The sequence below is a fragment of the Phacochoerus africanus genome, chromosome 3, assembly GCF_016906955.1.
Source record: "Phacochoerus africanus isolate WHEZ1 chromosome 3, ROS_Pafr_v1, whole genome shotgun sequence".
Taxonomy (NCBI): Eukaryota; Metazoa; Chordata; class Mammalia; order Artiodactyla; family Suidae; genus Phacochoerus; species Phacochoerus africanus.
In genome coordinates, this window is record NC_062546.1 from 119,540,707 (window position 1) to 119,565,701 (window position 24,995).

General features: G+C 39.5%; 2 protein-coding genes across 2 annotated transcripts in view; one reads left to right on the forward strand and one right to left on the reverse strand.

Moving 5' to 3' along the window:
* The window catches only part of WRN (WRN RecQ like helicase), a 126,635-nt gene extending 121,733 nt beyond the window's left edge, over positions 1-4,902 (reverse strand). The window contains 1 exon segment of the mRNA XM_047770239.1: positions 4,682-4,902. The gene's annotated coding sequence lies outside the window, so the exon portion shown is untranslated.
* Positions 4,903-5,833: 931 nt separating this feature from the next.
* The window catches only part of PURG (purine rich element binding protein G), a 37,810-nt gene continuing 18,648 nt past the window's right edge, over positions 5,834-24,995 (forward strand). The window contains 3 exon segments of the mRNA XM_047772535.1: positions 5,834-5,951; positions 5,954-6,400; positions 6,403-6,701. Coding sequence (XP_047628491.1) covers positions 5,834-5,951; positions 5,954-6,400; positions 6,403-6,701 — 864 coding nt within the window.

Consider the following 24,995-nt stretch of genomic DNA (forward strand, 5'->3'; position numbering starts at 1 on the left):
AATTCTGGTCTTTAAGACTTATTTCCACCAGTTGAGTATTCTTTGCTCTTCCTATGTTTCCTCCTATGGCCCAGACTTCTGGGTCAATATATACTTCCATCCAAGGCAGGCGTAAACCTTGATTAGGCCCCATTGCCATGTGAATTGAGGCTTTAACCTCTTACAAAATATCTCTTTCTAAAAGAGGAGTTGGACTCTCTGGAACAATCAGAAAGGCATGAGAGAAGAAAATGGATTCCCAGTCACAACTCAAAGGCTGTGTAAGAAATTTTATAACCAGCTTGCCAGAAATATAAATGTGGCAGATTCATGAGGGAGGGGCCCAGGATTGGAAAGGAGGACTGAAAAGTGGCTCCCATATGCAGGAGGAAGTCAATAGGCTGTCTTCCTACATTTAGAGTCACCCAGGGCTCCTGAGTGGTGATAAGGACAGGAGCCATTATGGAAATGTCCCGTCAGCCTTGATCCTGGGCCTGAGGGGTCAACCCCAGAGACCTTCATCTTCAGGGGCAGTCCCTCTTCCAGTGATCTCCCCAACGTATGGGGCACAACCTAGGTGCTGTGCTCTGAGTCTTGGGGCATTCCCATTTAAAGCGTCCCTCTTTTCCACAGAGGAAACAGGCTCTGGGCATAGGTTTCTGCCCTAGTCCTCTCACCTTGGAAACTACCAGGTTGACTCCCTGTAGTGCCATAACTAGAGCCTCAGCCTTTTCTCTGTCTCTCCTCTTGTTCTCCTTTTATTCTTTCTGGTCCGGATTATAACATACTTGAGTTGCTACTCTGAGGAGGTGCTCCAGGACCTACCTGATCAGGGCCAAAAGCCAATTTTGGAGCTTTCTCCATATATCTGGCACCGATTGAGCTATGAATTTATCCTTAAGAATTATTCGACCCTCCACTGTTTCTGGGTTCCCTGATATATGTTTTCTCAGTGCCTTTTTGAGTCTTTTTAAGAAAGCTGATGGACTCTTTTTCCCCTAGTAAACCTCTGATAGTTTTTAACAGGCTTTACTCATGAGGTTTTTAATCCCTCAACTATACAAGTAATAAAATGATTTCTATGCCAATTGTTGTTATCTCCCTCATCAGCAGACCAATTGGGATCGCTCATAGGAACTGCCTGACACCCTGTGGGGAATCTTGTTCATTTCTCTTCTAATCTGCCTCTGGCACTTATAGCATCATTCCATTCATCTTCCCCAGCTTTGAGCAGTTTTGGAGACTTTATGTAATATTTTTTCCACTTACAGTCAATGTCTGTTTTCGTAATAACATGACGTCCTTCCAGGCTAACTCAAAGGACTGCATGAGACCCTGAAAGACCTCAATATATCTGGGTCATCAGCAAATCTTCCCAAATCTGTTTTTATTTGCCTTAAGTCCTGAAGTGAAATAGGTGTATGGACCTGTATTTGGTCCCCATTCTGTTTGCTACTTCTTGTAAAGGGAGTAGAGAGAGATATAACTTTGTCACTGGCTTGTGGGGAGGAGGAGCCTTGAGCAGTATTGGAGAAGGCTGATTAACTTCTGGCTAATTGGAGAATGGTATTATAAGCTAGTGAGCCTTCAGATGGCCATCGCTCTCCATCTGACAGATTATATAGTGGCCAGGCTTTTGTTCAAAAGAAAATTAAATGTTTCTTTTTCAGAATCTCAGGGTCAAACTTTTTCCAGTTCTTCAAGGCACATGTCAGAGGAGTTGCTATTGAGCCATGCACCAGACTTGAGGGTGTGGCTCCCATCCAAAAAAGAGAAAAAAACCAGCATCCAGCGCCTATTGTCCTTTCTTGGCTATGTGAGGGTGTCCCCTCTCTTATATGGAGCAGCTAGATACTAGTGGTCAAATGTCCCATCCGACCTCAGGCTGACTGGAATTAACTACTCTTTACCAGCGTAGCCTCCCTTCCCGTCATCCCTGCCCATTACCTGTCTCTGGACAGAAGTGAAGAAAACCCAGGCATACAGGCCCTGCCCTGAGTTTTCAAATCCTAAGATGCTCACTCTGACATGCCCTGTATTAACATTAGGAAAATTTCTAAACCACAGTTAACAGGTAAATTGGATGAACCAGCCATCAATTACTCCAACCAGGGTGAAAGTAAACAGCAAAAAGCAAAACTGACTATGCCGAGGCTCTGAGGCTAAACACTTGGCCTAAGTTGGATGAATACTAGCTATGCACTCCTTTTCCCCCACAGGCCTGGTAACAACTCAGGATGGTCTTAACATATAGAGGTCTGTTTCCTTTGCCCCCACAGCTCTATTTGAGGTAATGGCAAAGGAAATGATGAAAGATCAGGTTAGTTTTATACCATATCTTCAGAAAAAAATCCCTTTTTGAAATCTTTGATCACACAGTATACAACCACAAGTTTAGACTTGGGTGAAGCCATGGTGTCTTTATGTGGATCTTTTCTATGGCCTGATATTATGAGACCTTCTCTGACCTCGTGGGTGGTATCCCCAATAGCTTTGCCTCCACCACTCTTGAAAGCAAGACAGATCCCACTCAGCTTGCTCTATGACCGGGCAGAGCACCTGCTTTGTTGCAATTATCTCTGATCCATCTGGGCCCCCGGTCTCAGGGAGGCACTCTCAGACAAATTCTAATGTTTTGGGCAAAGGACAGGGGACCTTGTACCCAATCCTCCCTATACCCTGAACTGAGCCAGGGATGACGGTCTTGTCTCCCTGACTCAGATCCTGGGCCTCGGTGAACTGACAAAATGGGCAGTGCCATAGCTGGTTTAGAATCTGGGCGGGGAGTTCCTGGAGGCCCAGGGGCAAGGTCAAGTTAGATTATCTCCTCGGAGGAATTTATGGCCCAAAATGGCGGAAGCACAGGGGTCTCTGGCTCATGGGCTTCTGGGTTAGGTCCCACCCCATGTGGCTGCCCTGTGCCGATGTCGCAAACATAACAAGGGAGGGTGCCCCCTGCTCAGAAGGTGGCCATTCAGATGTCTGCCTGACCGCCCCCCTCTAGGGAGTTTAGGTGCCCCTTGGCAATTGGCCGGTTCGTATAAGCCCCGAACTTGGAATGGACTCGTAGGGAGGGAAGAGAACCCTCAGAGTCCGCTACAGCCATAAGCCATATGAGGTCACCACGGAACTGCAGGTTAGGATCCACTTGGACTCTGTAGCCACTAAGAGCGTGGAGCCACAAACTCGAACCTGAAACGCAAGCGAATCAGGCCGCTCATTCACTCTCACACACGGAGGTTACCACAAGGTCTCCCACTCCCTGGGAGTCCCTAACTAGTAGCTCGATCAAGCACAACTTTCAATCAGCTACACCCGACAGTTGCTCCACCCAAGCAAGAGGTTCCTCTGCTTCCAATCTGGACCACTAGGACTGCTGCTCTGTCAGGCACAGCTTCCAACCGGGAGAGTCTCCCTCAGGGGGTAATCAGTCTCCTCTTCTGCCCACTGGGGCAGGACCTGACTGGGGTTGGCCCCGGGGCCTTACCTTGTCCAGATGCCTTTCTGGTGAGTTGGTCCGTCTCTCCACTAAGTCCAGTCGGGGTTCGGTCACCCGGGAGTCAGGAATGCCGCTCACGAAGGAGGACCCAGAATACCATAGGGTGGCACAACGCCTCGTTCGGTTAGAGGCTCCCTGGCTCCCGGGCGGCCTTACCTCTGTTCTGGTGGCTCAAGGGGCCAGAACGGTTGGAATCTCGCTGGGGCCTCCAGAAACGTTACAGCAGCTACCCAGCAGCCCTGCGCTGCAGCGTATCAGCTCTGGCGACAGCCCTGTGGCTGTAGCCTACTAGCTCCAGCAGCTCTGTGGCTGCAGTGGATCAGCTCTTTACCCAGCAAGAAACCAAGCGAGCACTCGGAGAGTTGGAGAACTCAGGTTTATTACGCCGGCCGGCTCAGAGGAGATCGATCTCCAGAGTCTGAGCCCGGAAGAAGGGTTTCACAAGGCTTTTATGGGCTACTTCTTCCAGGTCCATCCTTGGCTAGTTGGACCGGAGTGACGTCAGGCAAGGTAGTGGATGTGGAAACAAATTGACAGAAGCAGATGTGTGGGGAGGGGTGGTTGGGGGCAGTTGGATGGACTTTGCTTAGTCATCATGGCCGGAGTCTCTCCTTTCTACATTTTTATTGGGACAGTTTCTCCTACACACTAACTTAAAGACTACTAAATTAGCATCCTAAGGATTTTAATATTCCCTTCCATGGGGAGAATTTTTACATATTCAAACATACCCAGAAATCAACTCAAATTCAACCAGGAGAAAGAAAAAAAAAAAACCCAAACCATTAAAGATTGAATACTTTGAACTCGAAAACTCCAAAATAGTTTGTTACATTAGACAAAATGGGTTATTTCCCTGGACTATGTTGTGTAAACATGGAGTGGCTGAATTTCTGCAGCAGTGAAGACCACATAGTTAGAACAGGCTCCTAAACGCACGCAACAGGTAACCAACCAATCAGCTGCACAACCTAAAGCGAGAGGAGCGTGGAAGCACACTTTTGCTCACAGCAGCTCAAAGATGGCCTGCGGGAGGACGGGGCTCTTTACCGCTAAGCTTGAAAGGTGGAAAGGGGAAGGAGGAATCTCCTACACACAGCCCAGAGGCCTGCTCTGCCGGACTGAGCACCTCCAGTGTGGGAGAAGGCTAGAACGATACCCCAGGGTCTGGAGCTGGAAGTAGGAAGAGGGAGGACACGTTACCCTAAGAAGAGCCAGTTCAACAGGATTTCCCTTCAGCTGGATGACTTGAGCAGCGCCCCAACACCGGGGCCTGGAACCCAGGAATCCAGGATAGTCATCAATTGAACAGACTTTGTTCCCGCGCTGAGGAGCACACGCCTGAGCGTCAAGGCGCACACGGTACACGTCACTTCTGGGACATAGATCTTCCCCAAACCTTTCTCCAGGGTCCGCCCCGCCCCCAAGTCCTCCTCTCCCGAGGCGCTGTGCTACAACCCCGCCCACCACAGCCCAGCTGGCTACGCGGCGCACATGCGCAGAGGACTCGGCACCGCTGTGCACTTCGGGGAGTGTAGTCTCCGCGCAGGTGCCGGTGGGCCGCCAGAGTCCCAGTTTCCCAGCGGAACCTGAAGAAGTCAGAACTCTCTCGCCGCCTGGGTCCTTATTCCCATCTTCATACCTGTCCAGTCACCTCGCGCTCCAGCTTCATTCCCACACGCTGGGCTTCAGTCAGGGCGCGCCCCAAGGGAAAGCGTGAGACCCAGTCTTCCCTTCAGCCCGCTGTGCTGGAGGAGGCGGGGTCCACTGCCCGCCTCCCACCGCCCCCCTCCCCGCCCTCCTTACCCTCCCCGGCGGGCGTCGGGCCGGAGCCCGAAGAGAGGCGGCGGCCCCCGCGGCGGCCCCCGCAGCGGCCGCAGGAGGGGCGGCGGCGGGCGCCGCAGGCGATGCCCCTGCCTGGCTGCTCCGGCGGGGGGCGGTGCGAGCGGCGGCGGGGGAGCAGGCAGGGGGCGGCGGCTGCTACAGAGGGGCCGAGAGCTGGCGGCGGCGGTCGTGAAGGGCATCGGCGGCGGCGGTGATGGCAGTGCTGATGTGAGTGTCTGCTGGCTGGGGACCCGGGGCTGCTGAGCCCGAGGCGAGAGGGAGCGGGAGGCCAGGGGCCGCGGAGGGATGTTGTGTGCCCGGTGCGGAGCCGGGAGACTCCGCCCGCCGCCACCGTTCGTCCGGTAGAGGCGGGAGCCCGGCGCTGCGGCGCCGGCACAGTGCAAAGCGCGGCCCGGTGTGGGGGGTCCCGGGCGGAGGCTGGGGCAGCCCAGGCCGAGGGGCGTCTGCGATTGTTCTCAACACCCCTCCCCCACCCTACCCCGTGTGTCTGTTTGTCACTTGCAGCTGAAGATGGAAAGAGCCAGGCGAAGGGGAGGCGGCGGCGGCGGCGGCCGTGGCCGCGGCGGCAAGAATGTAGGGGGCTCTGGCCTAAGCAAGAGTAGACTCTATCCCCAGGCCCAGCACCCCCACTACCCCACTACGCGGCTTCAGCCACCCCTAGTCAGGCTGGGGGCGCCGCCGAAATCCAGGAGCTGGCCTCTAAACGAGTGGACATCCAGAAAAAAAGGTTTTACCTAGACGTGAAGCAAAGCTCCCGGGGCCGGTTCCTAAAGATAGCCGAAGTCTGGATAGGGAGAGGCCGGCAAGACAATATCAGAAAGAGTAAACTGACCCTCTCCCTGTCTGTGGCAGCGGAGCTGAAGGACTGCCTAGGGGACTTCATCGAGCACTATGCCCACCTGGGCCTGAAAGGCCACCGACAAGAGCATGGTCACGGCAAAGAGCAAAGCTCCAGGAGGAGACAGAAGCACTCAGCACCCTCCCCACCAGTCTCTGTAGGCTCCGAAGAGCATCCTCACAGTGTCCTCAAGACAGACTACATAGAGAGGGACAATAGGAAATATTATCTAGACCTAAAGGAAATCAGAGGGGTCGCTTCCTAAGGATTAGACAAACCATGATGCGGGGCACTGGCATGATAGGTTATTTTGGCCACACTTTGGGCCAAGAACAGACTATTGTCCTCCCAGCACAAGGGATGATTGAGTTTCGAGATGCCTTGGTTCAGCTCATTGAAGACTATGGCGAAGGGGACATAGAAGACCGCAGAGGTGGAGACGATGACCCAGTGGAACTCCCAGAGGGGACTTCTTTCAGAGTGGACAATAAAAGGTTCTACTTTGATGTGGGCTCTAATAAATATGGAATTTTCCTGAAGGTAAGTGAGGTGAGGCCACCTTACCGTAATACTATTACTGTTCCATTCAAAGCTTGGACAAGGTTTGGGGAGAATTTATCAAGTATGAAGAAGAGATGAGGAAAATTTGCAACAGCCATAAAGAAAAGAGGATGGATGGCAGAAGGGCCAGTGGTGAAGAACAAGAATGCCTCGACTAGAATGAAATTGAACTCCATCAGGCAAAAATTATAATCCTAAATTGGCTAAAAGTACTGATCCATACTCATTCGAAGAAGTTTTTCCTCTTTTTTGGCCCTTTGTTATTAGTAATACCTCTAGTAGTTTATACTTCAAGGAGTCTGATTCTCACGTTATGTTATCCATAGAACACTATTATTCTTATGAGAATTCCATCCTTCCCAGAGCTAAATAGTTTAGCTGCTTCAGCTGCTCCAGACTATTGAAGTATGCAAATCAGCACAAAGTGTGACATTCTGACCTTTTAAATACATAACTAAAATTTACATTGCACTATGACATAAACCTGAAAAAAGATACATATAGGTAATACAAAAGTGTGAATTTCTGTTTAACAGGTTCTCCCCGCCCCCAAAAAGTATTATATTCCTACTTCATCAAAAGCTGCTAGGCTTACCTGTAGGACAGTTACCACAGAAACAGAAAATTGACTTCTATCATAAATATATTTATTTATAAAAGTACAAGTAGAAATGTCTTAATTGTCCATTTGGACAACCAAATATTAAACAATACCATTAAGAAATCAAATCTTAGAATTACTATAGTAATCCATAATTTCAAATTTTGTGGTAACCCTACAGTTTATAATTGCCATATCAACACCATGAGAGAATTTTCATTGGCTATTCTAAGCTAGTTACAATCCCATCTTCACGTCTGATGATTGTACCATATATTATTATTGACTTTCCAAAGTTTCAGGAATTACTTTTATGTCACTGTTGTGTGGGAGGCTTCATCCTATGGCTCTGCTATGGAAATTTGATGTTTTAGCTTTTCATGCTAATTTGAAGGTTGTGAGAGGTTTTTTCCCAAAATATATCATGGACCCAAGGTGTTATATTTTATGCTGCTGCTTTAACACTATTTCAGAGGGGTTGGTGCACCAGTTACCTGATAAAAAAGATCAGTAATAATATATTTTAGTAGCATTTTTGCAGTTGCTACCCTTAAAATCACAGCAACACTTCCAATATAAATGTGACTTTTACGGGTCTTTCAATTCCAGGAAAAAAAAATTTTTTTAAAGCATTTAGAATAAATATAAATTTTCAGCCTGGAAAAAGTAGTATTTAAAGATTGGTTGTAAACATATTTGAAAGGAAAAATCAGGCAGTTTCCAAGGTGCTCTTTAAAATACCTGAAAGGTTTACTTTACACAAGACTCACCCACTTACTTGTATTAAAAATTACTTTCCAGGAAGTGCCACAGCAATTTTTCAACACCTAAGCAATTTTTTAAACAGGTGGATATAATGTATATGTGTACCAACCCACCCTGTATCAACTGACAAATTTTATCTGTCGAGCTGCATTTTATTCTGGATGAAATTACTGTCTTTTATCTTGGCTTTATTCACCTCTCACACAGTAAGTCCATATAATCATGTTTAAGAGCCAGACACTGATTTCAACCCCCAAATATAGCTCTCATTGATGAGAGCTGGCTGCATGGATTGAGATCAGAATGTAGCTCTTCTTTCACATGCTACAAGTAATTCCCAATTATTTTAACAGGTTTTTTTCCTCTGTAGGTTTGTCCCCAAATAACTTCAAGTAAAGTCACTAAGAAAACTCTATGATAGGAATTAAGAAAATTAATTTCACAGATTTTACTTAAAAAGAAGCAATCAGTAACCCAGACTTTCATGCTAGTGTTGGCCTGCAGATTATATTTCTGGTTTCCTCAAGTAGTATGAAGGAATCTCACTAGTTCATTATAATTGCGGACCATCTGGATCACTGTGGAATAACTGAAGGTTAGAAGATGATGTTAGTACTAGAGTTAATAGCACATGGTGGGTGTTGAGACTCTAAAAGTAGCAAAGATCTTTAAACAGTCCTAACTGTAAAATGACTATTCTGGGCTTGATAAAAAGTAGCTTTGGGGTATATGAAGGCGTGGTGTGCACTTGAATTACTGTACTACTGATTGTTTTTGCTGCCCATCATAGTGCCTATTAATAATCAACCTGTCAGATTTGGGCAAACGAGCTGTGAATATTCCAGTATTTGAGTGTTCCTATCACTATTACTGTGACTGTATGCTCTCTCTTAAAACCTTCCCTTCTAAAATATTTATAATCCGTTAAGTCTAAATGATTTCCTTTTGGTTTTTCGGTCTGGTAAGCTTTGAGTGTGTGTGTCTATATATGTATATACACATACACATATACATGTATATATGTGTGTTATATATATACATACACACAGTCCTATGTCAGACTTAAAGATAAATGTCTTTAACCATTGTATGTAAATATTAGTTTAATTTTGCATTAATAATTTACGTAAAAACTTAGGCATCCAGATTTTCTACATTGTGGGTATACTTCAAAGTTTTTACAATCTCAAAGCTACAGATTGGATAGAAGCATATATACCGCCAATTGAATATAGTTTAGAATCATTAAGCCTTCTGCCAGTCTGTTTCATTTTTTTTCAAAGGTAATGTTAATTGAAAAATGAAATGATGCTATATGACTTTTGGATACTTAAAATTTCCAATCATTCATTAGCCATAATCAAATAAGATCCAGTCCAAAACTTTGGTATTAGGACATGTATTGCCATGTATCTTATAAAATAAGCTACTATTCTTATCTGTGCAATATACATTTTATTTATTGTCATTTGTACCATAAATGGAGCTGCAAGTGTACATGGTATTCAGAATAATAGAATCTCTGCCTTGAAGACCTAAATCTCTTAAGGCAACTGGATGTTAGAAGTCAAAAAGTGAGCATTAAAGTTAGTAACCAAAATTACTAGTTCACTGTATAATCCTAAAACACTGATGATATTTGCACATAATAATCTAAGCATAATGTGGTACAGACTCAAAACTGTAATAATATAAGCTGATAGTATGAAATTTGGAAACGGGTTCCTCATAGTAGTTGGCAGTGTGCTCCTACCAAGTGAGAGCAACAATAATCTGTTGCTTATATGCAAAAGATGCAATGTATTATAAAGTATTAAACTTCTGCCACATTTTATAATTTTCCTTGTTAAAGCCCCAAACTGCCATGTCCCTTAAACTTGAGTCAAACACAAGCTTATTTGCACTAAAGAGCATGGCCAAAAAAATAAATGACAGGGTGGAAAAGCTAGTTGGAACCTCTTGAAATAATTGGTTCTAATGGGAGAATTTCACATTTGTCTATTTGAAAGCTATATGGTCCAGGCAGACAATCTGTCAGTTCACTAATTTAATAATGCACTTTACCTTTTGTATATAAAAGATGTACATTTATGCCACTTGACTGGTGGGATGTGTTTCAATAACTATGTAGTTAGAATCTGTAGGGTGATCTCTTGCATGCATATATTTGTGTTGGAACTGCTGTAGTAACAAGTTTCCATTAAATCAGTGTAATGGAGATGGGTAGAAGATGCTTCTGAAAAAAAATCCCAATACATTTAAGAAATAATTTTAAAGTAGTGTTCATATTTGTATTCTTAAGGATTAGAGTCAATTTAAAAAACTATTTCTAGCCCAGATTAGTATTACAGTTGAGATTATATCTAATTGACACTCCCATAATACCCTGAAAATGAATTTTGGGAATTTGTGCAGACAAAAAAATTTTAATCGTTCTGTGTCATTGTTTAAATTGTGTGTTTAAATTACAAATGAAAAGAAAGCCCATGATACTATGTTAGAATTAAAAATATGGTTAGCTGATTTGGCATCATTAAGAAAATACCCAAACTAAAGAAAGAAAATTCAAATTGAGGAAATGCTAAGAGCCTTAGAACAATTGCTAAAACAAATATGGTATTATTTCAAATTTTGTAGAACTAACTTTGATCAACCAAAAAGGGTATTAGGGGACTTACTGTATCCTTCCCATCCTAAAAACTTCCTAATATGTACATTTGAAAACTAAATAATTGTTGCTTAATAATAGGCTGTATGTACTTTACTAAGAAACACTGTGTACTAACAATTCATCAAGAGTATACTATATTTACTGCATTCATTTTATATCTGTGGATAAGAATACATTATATAGTGATCCTATCTTAATATGATCATGTATTTATATTGTAATTTTGCAAATATTTTCAGTAAAATAAACATTTATTTAAGCTGCACAATTTGAAGAGGATGAAATTGAAATACACCTTCAGCACTCAGTTTGAATAAGCAGCTACCTTTGAAAGCGGACATGTGTACTATCATTCCTTTAGATTTTGTTTTATGGTTTAACATTTAAGTTAATAGGACTTAGTTGGAAAATTGAAGTACTATTTTGAAAATAATTTTTTCTTGAGTTTTTCTCCTACTTATTTCCAAATGTCTTTCATTGGAGCTATTTATAAAATCTTAGCCCAAGCTTTATGTAAGAGCTTTGCTTAGTCACCACGTAGTTTGAAGTCTGTCTTTTACCAAAACACCAAACATCTTTGGCAGGGTAAATCTAAAGTAAACCACAAAAAGAAGTAAAAATTGATTCTATGCCAAGAGAATAATACAAGTGTAATAGTTATCACTGCCAAATAATAATCTTAAATCTTTCTGAAGTTTCCTTAAAGATTTCTCGAATTGTAGAGAAATGGTGGCTCATGGCTAGCCCATCAGAGGAAGAGAGTAAGGCTATTAGCATGCCATTGAGACAACTCATAGTCCACAGTGCTGTAGCAATGAGGTACAAGGACAACATGTTTTTCCCATTTTCATGTCTTGTGAAAATCAAGTTTTTAGATCATAATTACTCTGTCACACCCAAATTTATGTACAAAAAATTTATGTTAGTATATGTTCCTGTATAATGTTAAAAAGTTAATTCTTTTCTTAATTTGCATGATTTTTAAGTAATTTAAATTTATTTTAGTAGTGGGTTTTTAATCACTATTTTTGAATAGGAAAAACATTCATGTAGTACAAAATTTAAATGCACCAGATGGGAAGACAGTGAAAAGTAGCTGCTAGTGTTACCAGTTTCCTGTGTATCCTACAGTTACTCTGCATATACAAACATTTGTGTATATAAATACATTTTTAAACATGCAATTGAAAACGTATATACACTCTGTTGTACCCAGGAGTGTCAATTTTAGATCTGTCATTAGAAGTGATTTTTTCCTCTTAGATACCATACTTGATCTAGTTAACATAGATATTAATTTGAACTATTTATAACACCAAAAGAACCTCAAGGAAAGTTTGAATGAATCCCTTTGTAATTTACTGAAAATGCAAATATGTGTATATATCAATTTTAAATGTATAATCAGTTTCTCTTCCCTGTTCCTGACAGCTTTGCCCTCCTATCTTCCCCTCTCCCTTCCCTCCAAAAATTATTGGTCTTTTTCTTGAAGTAATACAGTTCAGGATGTTAAATTATTTAACCAAGTGTTTTAGATTAACTCTGTCTTCTAATGAAAAACACTCATATTTAAAAGCTTTAACAAACTATCACTTTCAGTAGGTTTTTACTAATTTCATTACTATTATTTTTATCCAAAGACCTTGCCATTATAAAACCAAATCATTACTAGAACCATAGGAAAAAAGGTCATGATCCTATGGAAAATCTCTTGATTTATTAACATGAGCTTTTGTAGTTATATTGAGAAAGATATAGTTATTAATGAATAATTCATTTAGCACTTAGTCAAATCCAAGACTAAACAAAGGGATAACACTAGTTCTGAATATTTAAATCATCGACTCCTCATTGAGGGAACCAGTGTCGTCGGATTTCCTTGGGACCCAAAAGTACTTTAATTTGCGAAGAGTAAAAACTTAGGGGCTATGAGGTTATAAGTACAACTCTACTATCTCCATTTTCTGCTGAAAGAATATAAAATAGCTAATGTAATTGTTTAAAAATGAAGTTTGCATAATTGCTATTCCTAAACATGTAAACAAAAGTTGCTTTAATAGTTCCTCAATCCCTCCCCCCCCAAAAGTGATAATTCTCTTTCTATTCACAACAAGGGGGCATTTAAGGTCACTTTTTTTCTAATAACCATCAAGAAAAATTATCTGAAAAATTAAAGGTCTTACACTTGAGCCATGAAGGACCCTATCTAGTTATAAATTAAAGCAACCAAAGTAAAAGATCCAATTCTATTAGAATATCTTAAAGAACATGTTGGGTTGAGAAATCATTTTTTAATGGATTGGTATGTGTAAACTTTATGAAAATATTAAAAGGCTTAAGAAGTTAAAAATCATTGGTTTCAACTTTAGAATAACATTTCTGTAACTGACAGCATGATTTTCTGTTGGTAGTATGAGAGAGGTGGCATTAGAAAACAGGATCCTCCTAAACATATATTTTTAAGCATAAAAGAAGAGTTTGCTTCTTTTATTTTAGTAATAAATAACTCATTATCTTTTGCAGAATCTGTAACATTGGTAAAGATCTCCAGATATTTACTTGTTTAAGCTAAATATGGTTTTATATGTATTGCTCCGTGTTTAAAGGAGTCAAAAGGAAGGTAGATTCACCTTTGAGACTGAGTTTTACTTAAATTTAGTCTAAAAAACATTAATAATTTCCCATCCTTTATTGAGGAGTTTCTCATGTTAATGCTCTCCAAAACTTTATTTCCAAACTTGTTCTTCTTTGGAATATCTCTTGTGAGAAATTGCTTTTTCTTTTTGAGGCCAGTGGCATCTATCAGTAAATAAAAGCTTACAAGTAATGAATTGGTGCTGCTACAGTGAAGTTAGTTTGTAATATGAATATGAAATTTACATTTTCATCTTTACTGTTGTTGACTTTTTTCTAAGTCTGTCCTTTTACTTTTACCCTTTTGTACTTAGTTTCTGTGATATTCTATTCAAAGTATTCATTTTTCCTAGGAACTATGAGGAGTTAAGGGAAATTAATCCCTAAGAAAAGTGTTCATAGTATTTGAAAGCTAGAGTCGCTCAAAGTGTAAAATTGGGAGGAAGTGCTTTTGTCAGTTTTTGTCTTTATCAGAATAATGATAATAAATTTGACTACTGTATTAGATCTGATTAGAGTCAGAATATCTTTATCTGAGACACCTATATTTAGAAATATTCCTTATTGTATTTTTCTTAGAGAAAATGATTCTGTAGGGTAATATTCTTCCTCTGGATTTTATTTTTTTATTTTTGATTTGTTGTGGATTTGATGAAGCTGTTGCAGAGAGAGATAGCAAATATAAAAGAAATAGAGAAGAGAAAGGTAGCAGCTAATTATTTTGCTTGCCTCTGACAAAAGAAATAAATAACGGAAATGAGATAAATAAATCATTATCACAACTAAATCCCTCTTTATTTAACATTTCAAAGAGCATTTGAGGAAGAATAATAAGACCTAATTCTGCCAGTGTATGGCCTGACCCTAAGCAAATCATTTAACTTCTGTTGGATGACTTCCTTATGTGAAACATGAATAAGATTGTACTAGAAGCTAGGGTTCCCTCCTACTCTAAACTTTTTAAATTCTGTATCAGTGAAGTGTGACATAAACATAATACTAGAATTGGAAACTGCAAGTAAGAGATGCTCTCTTTATATTAAAAACAATTAATAATAACACAGCAACCTGTGATGATGCCCAAAAGAACATGCAGAAGTTTTATAACTTGTGTGTATCTCTTCAGTCTCACAAAATAAAATGTTGTTCCTAGTCCTCTTTAAATTGTGGTAAACTAACTACATAACTATCCTATGCTTTAATTTTTAAAAAAATATTTTTAGGAGTTCCCTAAAAATAGCAGCAGGTTAAGGATCTGGCATTGTCACTGCCATGGCTCAGATCCCTATTGTGGTTTGGGTTCCATCCCTGGCCCTGGAACTTCTACCTGTGGTGGGTGTGGCAAAAAAAAAAAAAGAATTTTATTACCTATATGAGGGAGGTCTCATTTTTTTAAAGTAGTATCACTTGTTCTAAACATACTGTAATCATTTTTATATTCCACATGGCAAAAGAATGTTTAAAGTTAACTTCACTTTCTGAAATGCCATTGTTCCTGAAATAACCATAAATTACATTGCTAAGTAATCCACTGCAATTGCAGTGGCCCCTGAGAATCAAGTACTTCCTTTGACTCCTATTTCCTTGGTCCTATTGAACATCCTATGTTATAAATTGTGACATTTAACAAGGAAAATCAAGAAAACTGAACAGCAAACGGTATGGTTCTACAGCAGAGGACCTGTAATTAATTCCTAGGGTGTGCAAAGATAACATCATTAGTTTGTTTGTTTGTTTGTTTTTAGCCTTGAGAAACTGCAGAGGTTGGTGATTAGAGGGGAAGAGGAACATCATACAGGTTTTTGTCTTAGAGGCATTTATTTAGGTACCCAATCCTCCACTATGTGGTGACTGTCAGTAGAGGGGATTAAAAAGGAGTGACACTTTTCTCCCTCAACCTCTCTTGTGGATGCCTTCTCCTTTATCAAAGACCATGTTTAAGGGCAAGCAAAGTGTGTTTTGTTAATGGCAAATATATCTCTGCACATAAATTCCATTACTAAAACATTCAGTTTAATAAAACATCTTTAGCCTGGTGATGGTTCACAATCTGATCAACAAATTCTATAGAGTGAATTGGCTGTTATGGAACTAGATAGGGTCCTTCATGGCTCAAGTGTAAGACCTTTAATTTTTCAGCTGATCTTTGAAAATATATCAATTGCCCTGTAAACTAGACTTTGGACTCTAAGAAAGAAGGGCCACTGCTTCACTTAACTGATTTCAACACTCTTACCATACTTCTATATAAGAGTTGAGGATGAAAAGGAAACATTTCACTTGGAATGATACAGCCTTTCAAGATCAGTTACTCCAACTTTTCAGTACACAGTGGATCTTCAGAAAATATTTTGATTGGCATGATTGACAGGTAATTTCAGAAATGAATTTAGCTCTAGGAAAATTGCACCATGACCATTTTTAAACAGAAGGCGGTAACAAGGAAGAGTCGATACAATTTATCAATATTAATAACTGTTACTTATTGGATACCTACCATATTCAAGGCTTTGCTGGGCCCTTTATTTTTTTTTTTTTTGTCTTTTTTTGTTGTTGTTGCTATTTCTTGGGCCGCTCCCTCGGCATATGGAGGTTCCCAGGCTAGGGGTTGAATCCGAGCTGTAGCCACCGGCCTACGCCAGAGCCACAGCAACGCGGGATCCGAGCCGCGTCTGCAACCTACACCACAGCTCACGGCAACGCCAGATCGTTAACCCACTAAGCGAGGGCAGGGACCGAACCCGCAACCTCATGGTTCCTAGTCGGATTCGTTAACCACTGCGCCACGATGGGAACTCCTGCTGGGCCCTTTAAATCTACTATTTCTGATCTTTATAAAGATGTTGTTACCCCCATTTTAATATAATTTTTCAAAGGTTTATAAACTGGATACATGTTTAAGAATTAATATCTTTGAACCCTTATTGACACCAAGCCAAAGATTGAGGCTATTCTGCCCTTAAGGCTTACTCTGAAATTTAATCCCCAACTAATAAAGTACAATCAACCCCAACTACCACTATGAATAAGTCTGCCTCAAAATTGTTGGGAATTATTTTCGCCAAAACTATTCCCTACATATGGGTCTGATACTGCCAGAAGACACTTGCTTATATGAGGGTTCATCTAGTTGGTTAAAGTATGGTACTAATAAATCCAATTTATTTGATTTTTCGTACGGCTTACAGATTGAACCTCTAGTCTCAACCAACTATTTCAAATAATTTTTTAAAGGGATCAGATGATAATATAGATGATCATCCCAATTATACTCTAAGGAGAGAGGAGACAAATTAATATTCACTGTGGGTCTACAATTTAATTTTCATGAGCTGAAGTCAACTGGTTGTGTTAAAGTAAGTCTTACCAACATTAGGAAGTGTTTTATTGGGAGTTTTGCCTGTTTTTCTGCTATCTTCTGCATTTTTCCACTCCTTTTCATATTGTAATTACCAAGTTTCCTCTTTTTTTTGTTTTTTTCCTTAACTCCAGAGGGTTAAACTGATGACTGCTCTGTTTGAAGACACACATTTTTGTCCATTACTGTAGGCCAATGGTCTTCAAACTTTAGAAGTAAGAATGGCCTAGAGAGTACATTACACTATATCTTGCTGGCCCCTGCCCCAGTATTTCTGTTCCGTAGGCACAGGGAGTGAAGAGGGACCAAGAATTGTTGTTTCTGACACATTTCCAGGTGACCTCATGCTGCTGATCTGGGGACCACATTTTAAGAACCAATACTCTGGGTTGACGTGATTTCAGCATAGCTGCGAAAGATAGTGAAGGAGAAACTTGGGTCAAAACAGTTGTAGCATCTTGGTAGGAAAAAAGACTAAGGGATTCTCATTCAGCTTTGAGAAGTTTACAGATTGTAAAACAAGCAACTTTTTTTATATAAATTGACTACAGGTTAGGTAAAAAATTATCTTTTGACTACATTTAATAACTCTTCTTAGTTCCTTTTGATTTTTTGACAGCTATCTTGAGATAATTCTGATAGGAATTAACAATTAGGAATCCTTACATGAGAAGCTTAGCTTTCAAATATATGGAGACTGAGCATATTTTTAATTTATTAAATGACTGGTATACAAGTCTTACTAAAGGAAAATGAATAATTATTCATACAGGTTGTAGTGAATATTAAGTATTAAGACTTGGAGGAACCTTGGAATTCGTGTAGTCCCCTTAAATTTACATTTTGTGACATACTCCATGTAGCTCAGGTGGTTCATGATTACTAAAATAGACTAAGTAAACAGAAAATAAAGATTAAAGCTTAAAATGGTGCTTAGCTCTTAAATATATGTAGTTAGAAATACACTAATTTCTTTTAAAAGCATATAATATTTTCACCATCTTCCTGTGTCCTATCTGTGTGCATAGGATAGAGGAACTGTATGTATACTGTAGTGTATTTATGGTATTTTTTTCAAATTAACAATTAGACCTGTTGATTTAAATTTAGAGGTAGTTCACCTGAATATTCACTGAGAATATTATTTGAGAACATAGCCAATATGTTTAAGAATAATTTATCTGAAAGTAAAGAAAAAATAATTTATCTTACATTTGCCAACCTAAGTACATTCTATAATTAATGTGTGGTCAAAATTTTAAAAACTATGTTTTATACATAAATCTGAATAAATATATATGACTATATGTAACCTCTTAACAGCTGTCATTTTAGTGGATCACAATCCTAAATTAATTCATATTTAGACACTTGGCAGTTATACAACTTTATCAACTTCAGTGATTAGTGCATCAAAAACAACGAACGAATTCCTGTGAAAAAGATTAACTGCCACCATAGCTGAGATAGTCACCAACTCAAAAGAATCATTACAGGCAGTGTAACTTTGTTTTCATATTCTCTATTCTGTTTGTATTATACTAAAAATTAAAATTTTGGACTTAAGGAGTTCCCGTCGTGGCTCAGTGGTTAATGAATCCGACCAGGAACCATGAGGTTGCGGATTTGATCCCTGGCCTCGCTCAGTGGGTTAAGGATCCGGCGTTGCCATGAGCTGTGGTGTAGGTCACAGATGTGGCTCGGATCCTGCGTGTTGCTGTGGCTCTGGCGTAGGCTGGCGGCTACAGCTCTGGTCTGGGACCCTCCATATGCTGGGGGTGCAGCCCTAGGAAAGACAAAAAGACCAAATAATAATAATAATAAATTTAGACTTAATAAGAGTTCCCATCATGGCTCAGTGGAAAGGAATCCAACTAGGAACCATGAGGTTGCAGGTTTGATCCCTGGCCTCGCTCAGTGGGTTAAGGATCCCATGTTGCAGTGGGTTGTGATGTAGGTGCAGACAGGGCTCAGATCTGGCGTTGATGTGGCCGCGGCAGCACAGGCCAGCAGCTGGAACTCTGATTCAATCCCTAGCCTGGGAACCTCCATATGCAGTGGTTGTGGCCCTAAAAAGCAAAAAAAAAAAAAAAAAGAAAAAAAGAAAAAAAATTTAGGCTTAAAAATTGTTTTAGAATTCCAATCTGAGTAGGCTTCAGACAGAATAGAGATTTATAGAAGATTTCAGCTCAACATGAAGGCAAATGTTACCCCCTGTTACTAGAATTATTTAAGGCAGAGACTAGACATGCACTTAAGGTAGGGAATTAATAAATCAGAAAAAACATTGAATTGTTATTACTTTGAAAATTCTTTTCAACTCATAATTTCTTGGGAATAATACTTAGCACTTTTGTATTTAAGTCTTCTGTTAATTTACCAGGTTGGATAAAGAAGTGTGATTTCAATTTTCTAGTATTATTTTGAAAAAAGAAAAAAATTTATCACCTCCTCTCACCCCTTGCTATTGCAAAACAATGTAAGATCCAGTTTTCAAATTTTCATGAGCTTTACTATTCAAATGAATTAGTTATGATAGTTTTCATGAAATTTGCCCTGAAAAATTAATTCTAACTTTTATCGTTTTCATAAGAAATTTTTCACTTTTAATCACTTTTCAGAAAGGCTTATGAAGTTTAGTGTTAATATTGCTGTTTCAAAAGTACCTTCTACATGTTTATTTGGAAAGACATAAGTGATAGAAAGGTAAATTGCGAAACCAAATTATCAGATATTATCGAATAAATTTTTCTTTATAAAAATCCAGATTAAATTCTGTTTAAAGGTTGAGGCAATAAAGTAATATTTTCACTTTTCATTTTTTTTCTTGCATTCTAATTTAAGATAGAAAGAAACCACATAGTTTGATAATGTCATCTCAAATAATCTGTGTTAGAGATCAGGTTCCCAAGTAAGTTGACTACTGTTGCAGAGAAATGCATAATTCTCTCCTAGAGAGTTTCAAGTCTTTGCCGAAGGCAGAAGGGTAGCTGTGGCAATAACGTCTAAATTCAGGGATCTAGTGTGAACCAATATGAAACTCAGTTCTCACTCAGAGAGTCTACTTTTTTCTTGTCACTTCTGTCATTTGTGCTTTCAGTGATACTGCAACATTTCCAAATGTCAAATGGACAAATAACAATACCTTTAAGAGAGATCTGAGTATGTTGAAATATATTACAACAAAGTCTGTAAACTATAGTACACATTTCTAAATAGTTACCTAAGTAAACTTTTCTCCTTCAGAAATTGTGTGTGTGTGTGTGTGTGTGTGTGTAAAACTATAAAGCCCAGGTCTTTTTGCATCCCCTTCCATGCCCTGGAACAGTAATGTCAAATTGGTTTCATCTTGTTTGTTACAGTAATTGATTGGCTGCCCTAAAGTGCTATGCTGAAAATTTGAAATCTGCATCTAGAGGGAAAAAGAGAACAACATTTAAGCCGAGTATTTGCTATTTGTCATCTTTGCTCTAGAGCTGCAAAACTCTCATTGTAGTTCTGAAAATTCCAAGCTTAGCCAGACAGCCGGCTCTTGGAGCATAAATGATCATGTGACTCAGCTAGGAATATGTCTCTTCTAATAATTCCAAGAGATTGTTCTAATCCAATGGTCCCTCCTTTAAAACAGCAGAGAATCTCTACTGTGCTTCTGAAGAACTCCAAAAACCATTACCATGCTGATGTCATCAGAGATACCCTTCAGCATTAAACTCTGTACTTGCCTTTAAAAAATTCCAACCTCCATTAAAATGACAACAGTTTCTCCTTTTAAAATCTAGCCCTGTCATTCTCAGACATCAGTTTACATAGCAATTAAAAATGCAGCCTCTTGTCCCCATCCCCCGAGATTCTGATTTTGTTGGTCCAGAGTAAAGTTTGAAATTGGCTTTTCAATCTTTCCTAGTCTGATACATATGGTCTGGAGGCCATTCTTTGTCGTGGATTTAGACTTGCATCCTTCCTTCCATATCATTTTTTTCCAGCTGGAATTGCTTAAATTTTAATACTGTCAGCCATAACACCTGGGGAAGATAATTTTTTGGTTATACTATCAACTAGTATCTGCAACAAGTAGTAAATGCAAAGAGGCTGAATACACAAATCCAAGTATTTAAGATGTTGTGCAATCATAATTGTTAGCTTTCTGGGCAGTGATCACTAGGAATGCCAGTTTGCCCCCACTTCCCAAGTTCAAATTCAAGCTACTTGACATAAAACCGCCAGTTGCATTCTCCCCACATTTCACAACCAAAATATTCTGAGCTTTTCCAACCCGAATCAAGTCCATAGGTTGTCTTTTGCCTTCTCAAAAGTTGACCCTCAAAGTCTTGAATGACTTTTCTCGACATGTTTTTTATCTCAGATATAACTTACAGTTTATTAGTAGGAGAGAAATAGGTCCTTAACCAGTCTGAATGCCCCACTTCTGATCTTGTTTAGTACTTTTTTCTTATGTTTAAAAAAGCACATAAAGTGTACTATTTTGGAGTTCCCGTCATGGAGCAGTGGTTAACAAATCCAACTAGGAACCAGGAGGTTGCGGGTTCGGTCCCTGCCCTTGCTCGGTGGGTTAACGATCCGGCGTTGCCCTGAGCTGTGGTGTAGGTTGCAGACGCAGCTTGGATCCCTCGTTGCTGTGGCTCTGGTGTAGGCCGGCGGCTACAGCTCCAATTCAACCCCTAGCCTGGGAACCTCCATATGCCGCGGGAGCGGCCCAAAGAAATAGCAAAAAGACAAAAAAAAAAAATTTAAAAAGTGTACTATTTTAATCACTTCTAAGTTCATTAGTGTTAAGTATATTCACCTTGTTATAAAACCAATCCAGAACTGTTTCCATCTTGCAAAGCTGGAACTCTATACCCATTAAACACTTCTCATTCCCCCATCCCCATCCCTTGACATTCTATTTTCACCATTCTGCTTTCTTCTCAACCTTTTTTTCCAGTAAGAAAGTATTTTCTTAACCTTCTTCCATCAATAGTGGGTTTATAATTATTGCTACTTAGTTCTCCAAGTATAATCCTTGTTTCCTGGATTATAAATCTCATGCAAAATGATTTACAATTACAGGGCAATCGTGCTTATATTAAGAGACACTTAAAATCTTTGGGTGACTGTGAACGAAGGCTATTTTATCCTGGAAGCTTTCCACTGATTTACAGAGAGAGAACCCTTTATTCCTCCTGAGTCCAGATGGAAACTTTATGCTTGTTTGTTGAAAGTTTGAGGTTAGAGTTACCAGGGCAATAATTAGGCTTAAATCCTGGAATTTCGTAGACTTTTTCTGTCTACATTCTAGGATTGTTATCTCTTACTTGTGTAGTAATATAGTAGATTAGAAATTTTCCTGGTGTTTGACAGTGTTGATGTTCACTAAATGATTTCAGGATTTTTGCTTAACACCATATGACTCTGTTTAGCTTTAAGTAGCTTTATTAGAAACATAATTTGGGAAGAAATAGCCATAAATAAAAAAGCATTTTCTGGGAGTTCCTGTCATGGCACAGTGGAAACGAATCCAACTAGGAACCATGAGGTTGCTGATTCGATCCCTGGCCTTGCTCAGTGGGTTAAGGATCTGGCATTGTGGTGAGCTGTGGTGTAGGTCGCAAATGTGGCTCAGATGCTGCATTGCTGTGGCTGTGGGTAGCTGGCAACTGCAACTCTGATTCGACCCCTAGCCTGGGAACCTCCATATGCCACCGGTGCAGCCCTAAAAAACAAAAATAAATGAATAAATAAAAGTAAAAAATAAATAAAATAAAAATGCATTTTCTTTTTCTTTTTTTTTTTTTGACTTTTCATTAGGGCCTTACCTGCAGCATATGGAGGCTCCCAGGCTAGAGGTCCAATCGGAGCTACAGCGGCTGGCCTACACCACAGCCACAGCAATGCCAGATCCAAGCCACGTCTGTGACCTACACAACAGCTCATAGCAACACCGGATGTTTAACCCACTGAGCAAGGCCAGGGATTGAACCCAAAATCTCATGGTTCCTAGTTGGATTCTTTTCTGCTGTGCCACAACAGGAATTCCCTGGATGTTATTTTCAAAATCGTTGACAATTGAGGAAAAAAATCAACCCAAGGAACATTTTTAAAACTCTTCTTTTTCCAGTCTTCCCTCAAAACATTTATCTCACTCTGTTATTAATTTTTGCAATAAATCAATAAAGTTTGCAATCCTATAAGCAGTGTCCATCTAAATAACCAGAAAGGCTACAACTATGATTGTTAGGCTTATGATCTTGACATTAAAAAAAAAAAAAAACCTGCCTTTTCTTGGGTTAAATTGTCTTGAAACTAACACAAAAATTAGTTGATCATGATTCTTGGATAACGATAACTGAACCTTCATTTTATGAATTTAACAATTCATATTATCCATGTAATCTTATGAATTTTTCAGGCAAATACAGTTTACTTAGAGCATTTTAAGTAACTTGATAGTTTTCGTAGCTCCCAGGTTTTTCTTTAATCATCTGTGGCAACATATTAAAAATATTTACCTCAAAGAAAATTCTTTAAAATTGAAGTTCATTACTTCTTTGATTTCCATTATAAAATCAAAAATGTTTTCTCAGCAAGGGGAAAAATTTTTTTTGAGTTGAAAAGATTTGGTGAAAGAGTTGAGGTGTATCTGGTTCAGTAACATACTAAGCATTTTTTTTTCTTTGCAGTGCTCCCGTCCCTACTTATGACCTTTCTCCATTGCCCTCCATTATCACCCCTAAATCACAGAACTTCATTTAGTGTTATGCAGTCCTCAGGGCAAACGCTGCCAGCAGCCTTGAACTAGACCTGTCCTCTCTTTGTAGTCTCTAACATAAGCTAGGCATTCATATTTTTCCAGTAGGAATTTTTAATGTAGTAAACTTCAGTCTAAAAATTCCCCAAGTTCTTATCCTTTTTTTTTTTTGCAATTATTTACCACTTTATCAATTATAGTATTAAATTTACTTAGAGTAAGGAATGCCTGTTTGATTTATAACTGAAGCTAGTTTGCATTATTTTTCTTCAGTCATTAAACTGTACTCCTACTTAAGGGATCTTTTGAGTCATTAGGCAACTATGAGCAACTTGGTTTGTTAATCACCATTTACTGTTTGATTCATTTTTTGAAAAGGACCCAAATATTACATTTAATGACATACCAAACTTGGATTCAAGCAGTATCTTCCATTAGGTGATTTGCTTCTGACCTGAGACACATTACGTAAGATCTACTCTTTCATGAACATTTTTTGTTTTATGTGGTAAAAAATTAACAGGTAAACACAAAATTTGATTCTTAAATTAGATTTTTAAGAGTTCCCTGTGGTGCAGAGGGTTAAGAATCCGAGTAGCCACTGCAGCAGCTCAGGTTCCTGCTGTGGTTCGGTTCAGTCCCTGGCCCAGGAACTTCTACATGCTGTATGCATAGCAAACACACACACAAACACACACACACAAACACACACACACATTTGATAATTCTATTCTGAGACAATTTTAATAATTGCATTCTAATTGCTTTTAATAATTTTGTTACAAAAAACTATAAAATGAGTGTGAATGCCAAATTACTATGTTTGTGCTATAATTTATAAAGCCAAAAAGTTTGAATTGTGTATTATTTGGACTATTATTTTAAGTATTCATGGAATTTAAAGACCTGTAAGGTCTTGCCTTTGCCCTCCTGGTGTGCAGCAGGGTATTGTAGAGGTTAGGGTTGCCATGTTGTGTGTTACCGTTCAGACATTCTGGCTCTGTGCCTTTTAGGTAGGCTTGGGCAGGTCATTTCACCGCAGTGGACGCCAGCTTATTTATCCATCAGTGTGGGCTTTGGATCAGAAGAACCTTTCCATTTCTCTATCCCTGGAGTCTGTGAAACTTCTCCTAAAGTTACTTTCAACTTCCTTCTGTGGCCTTTTCTCATTTTTCTCCAGATTCTCTGTTTCATTTGACATTAAGTGACCATCCTTTCCTTCTGGGCATCCTTCATTTTTAGTTACAGTGGCTTTAGTAATGTGTTTCAGTGTCCTGTTTCTCTGTCCCGTTTGCCTGGTCCCCTTTTTTATCCTGTCACTTAATTGTGTGCGTGCGTGCGTCTGTGTGTATGTATCAATTAGTAAAACTTGTATTTTGGGCCTATACATCAGAAGCTTTAAACAGGCAATTCTTCCTGTTCCAAAAAGTTTTTTTTAAGATACAGCCTAAAACGTGCTCTTAAATATATTTAAAAACTTAAACTTACTTTTCCAT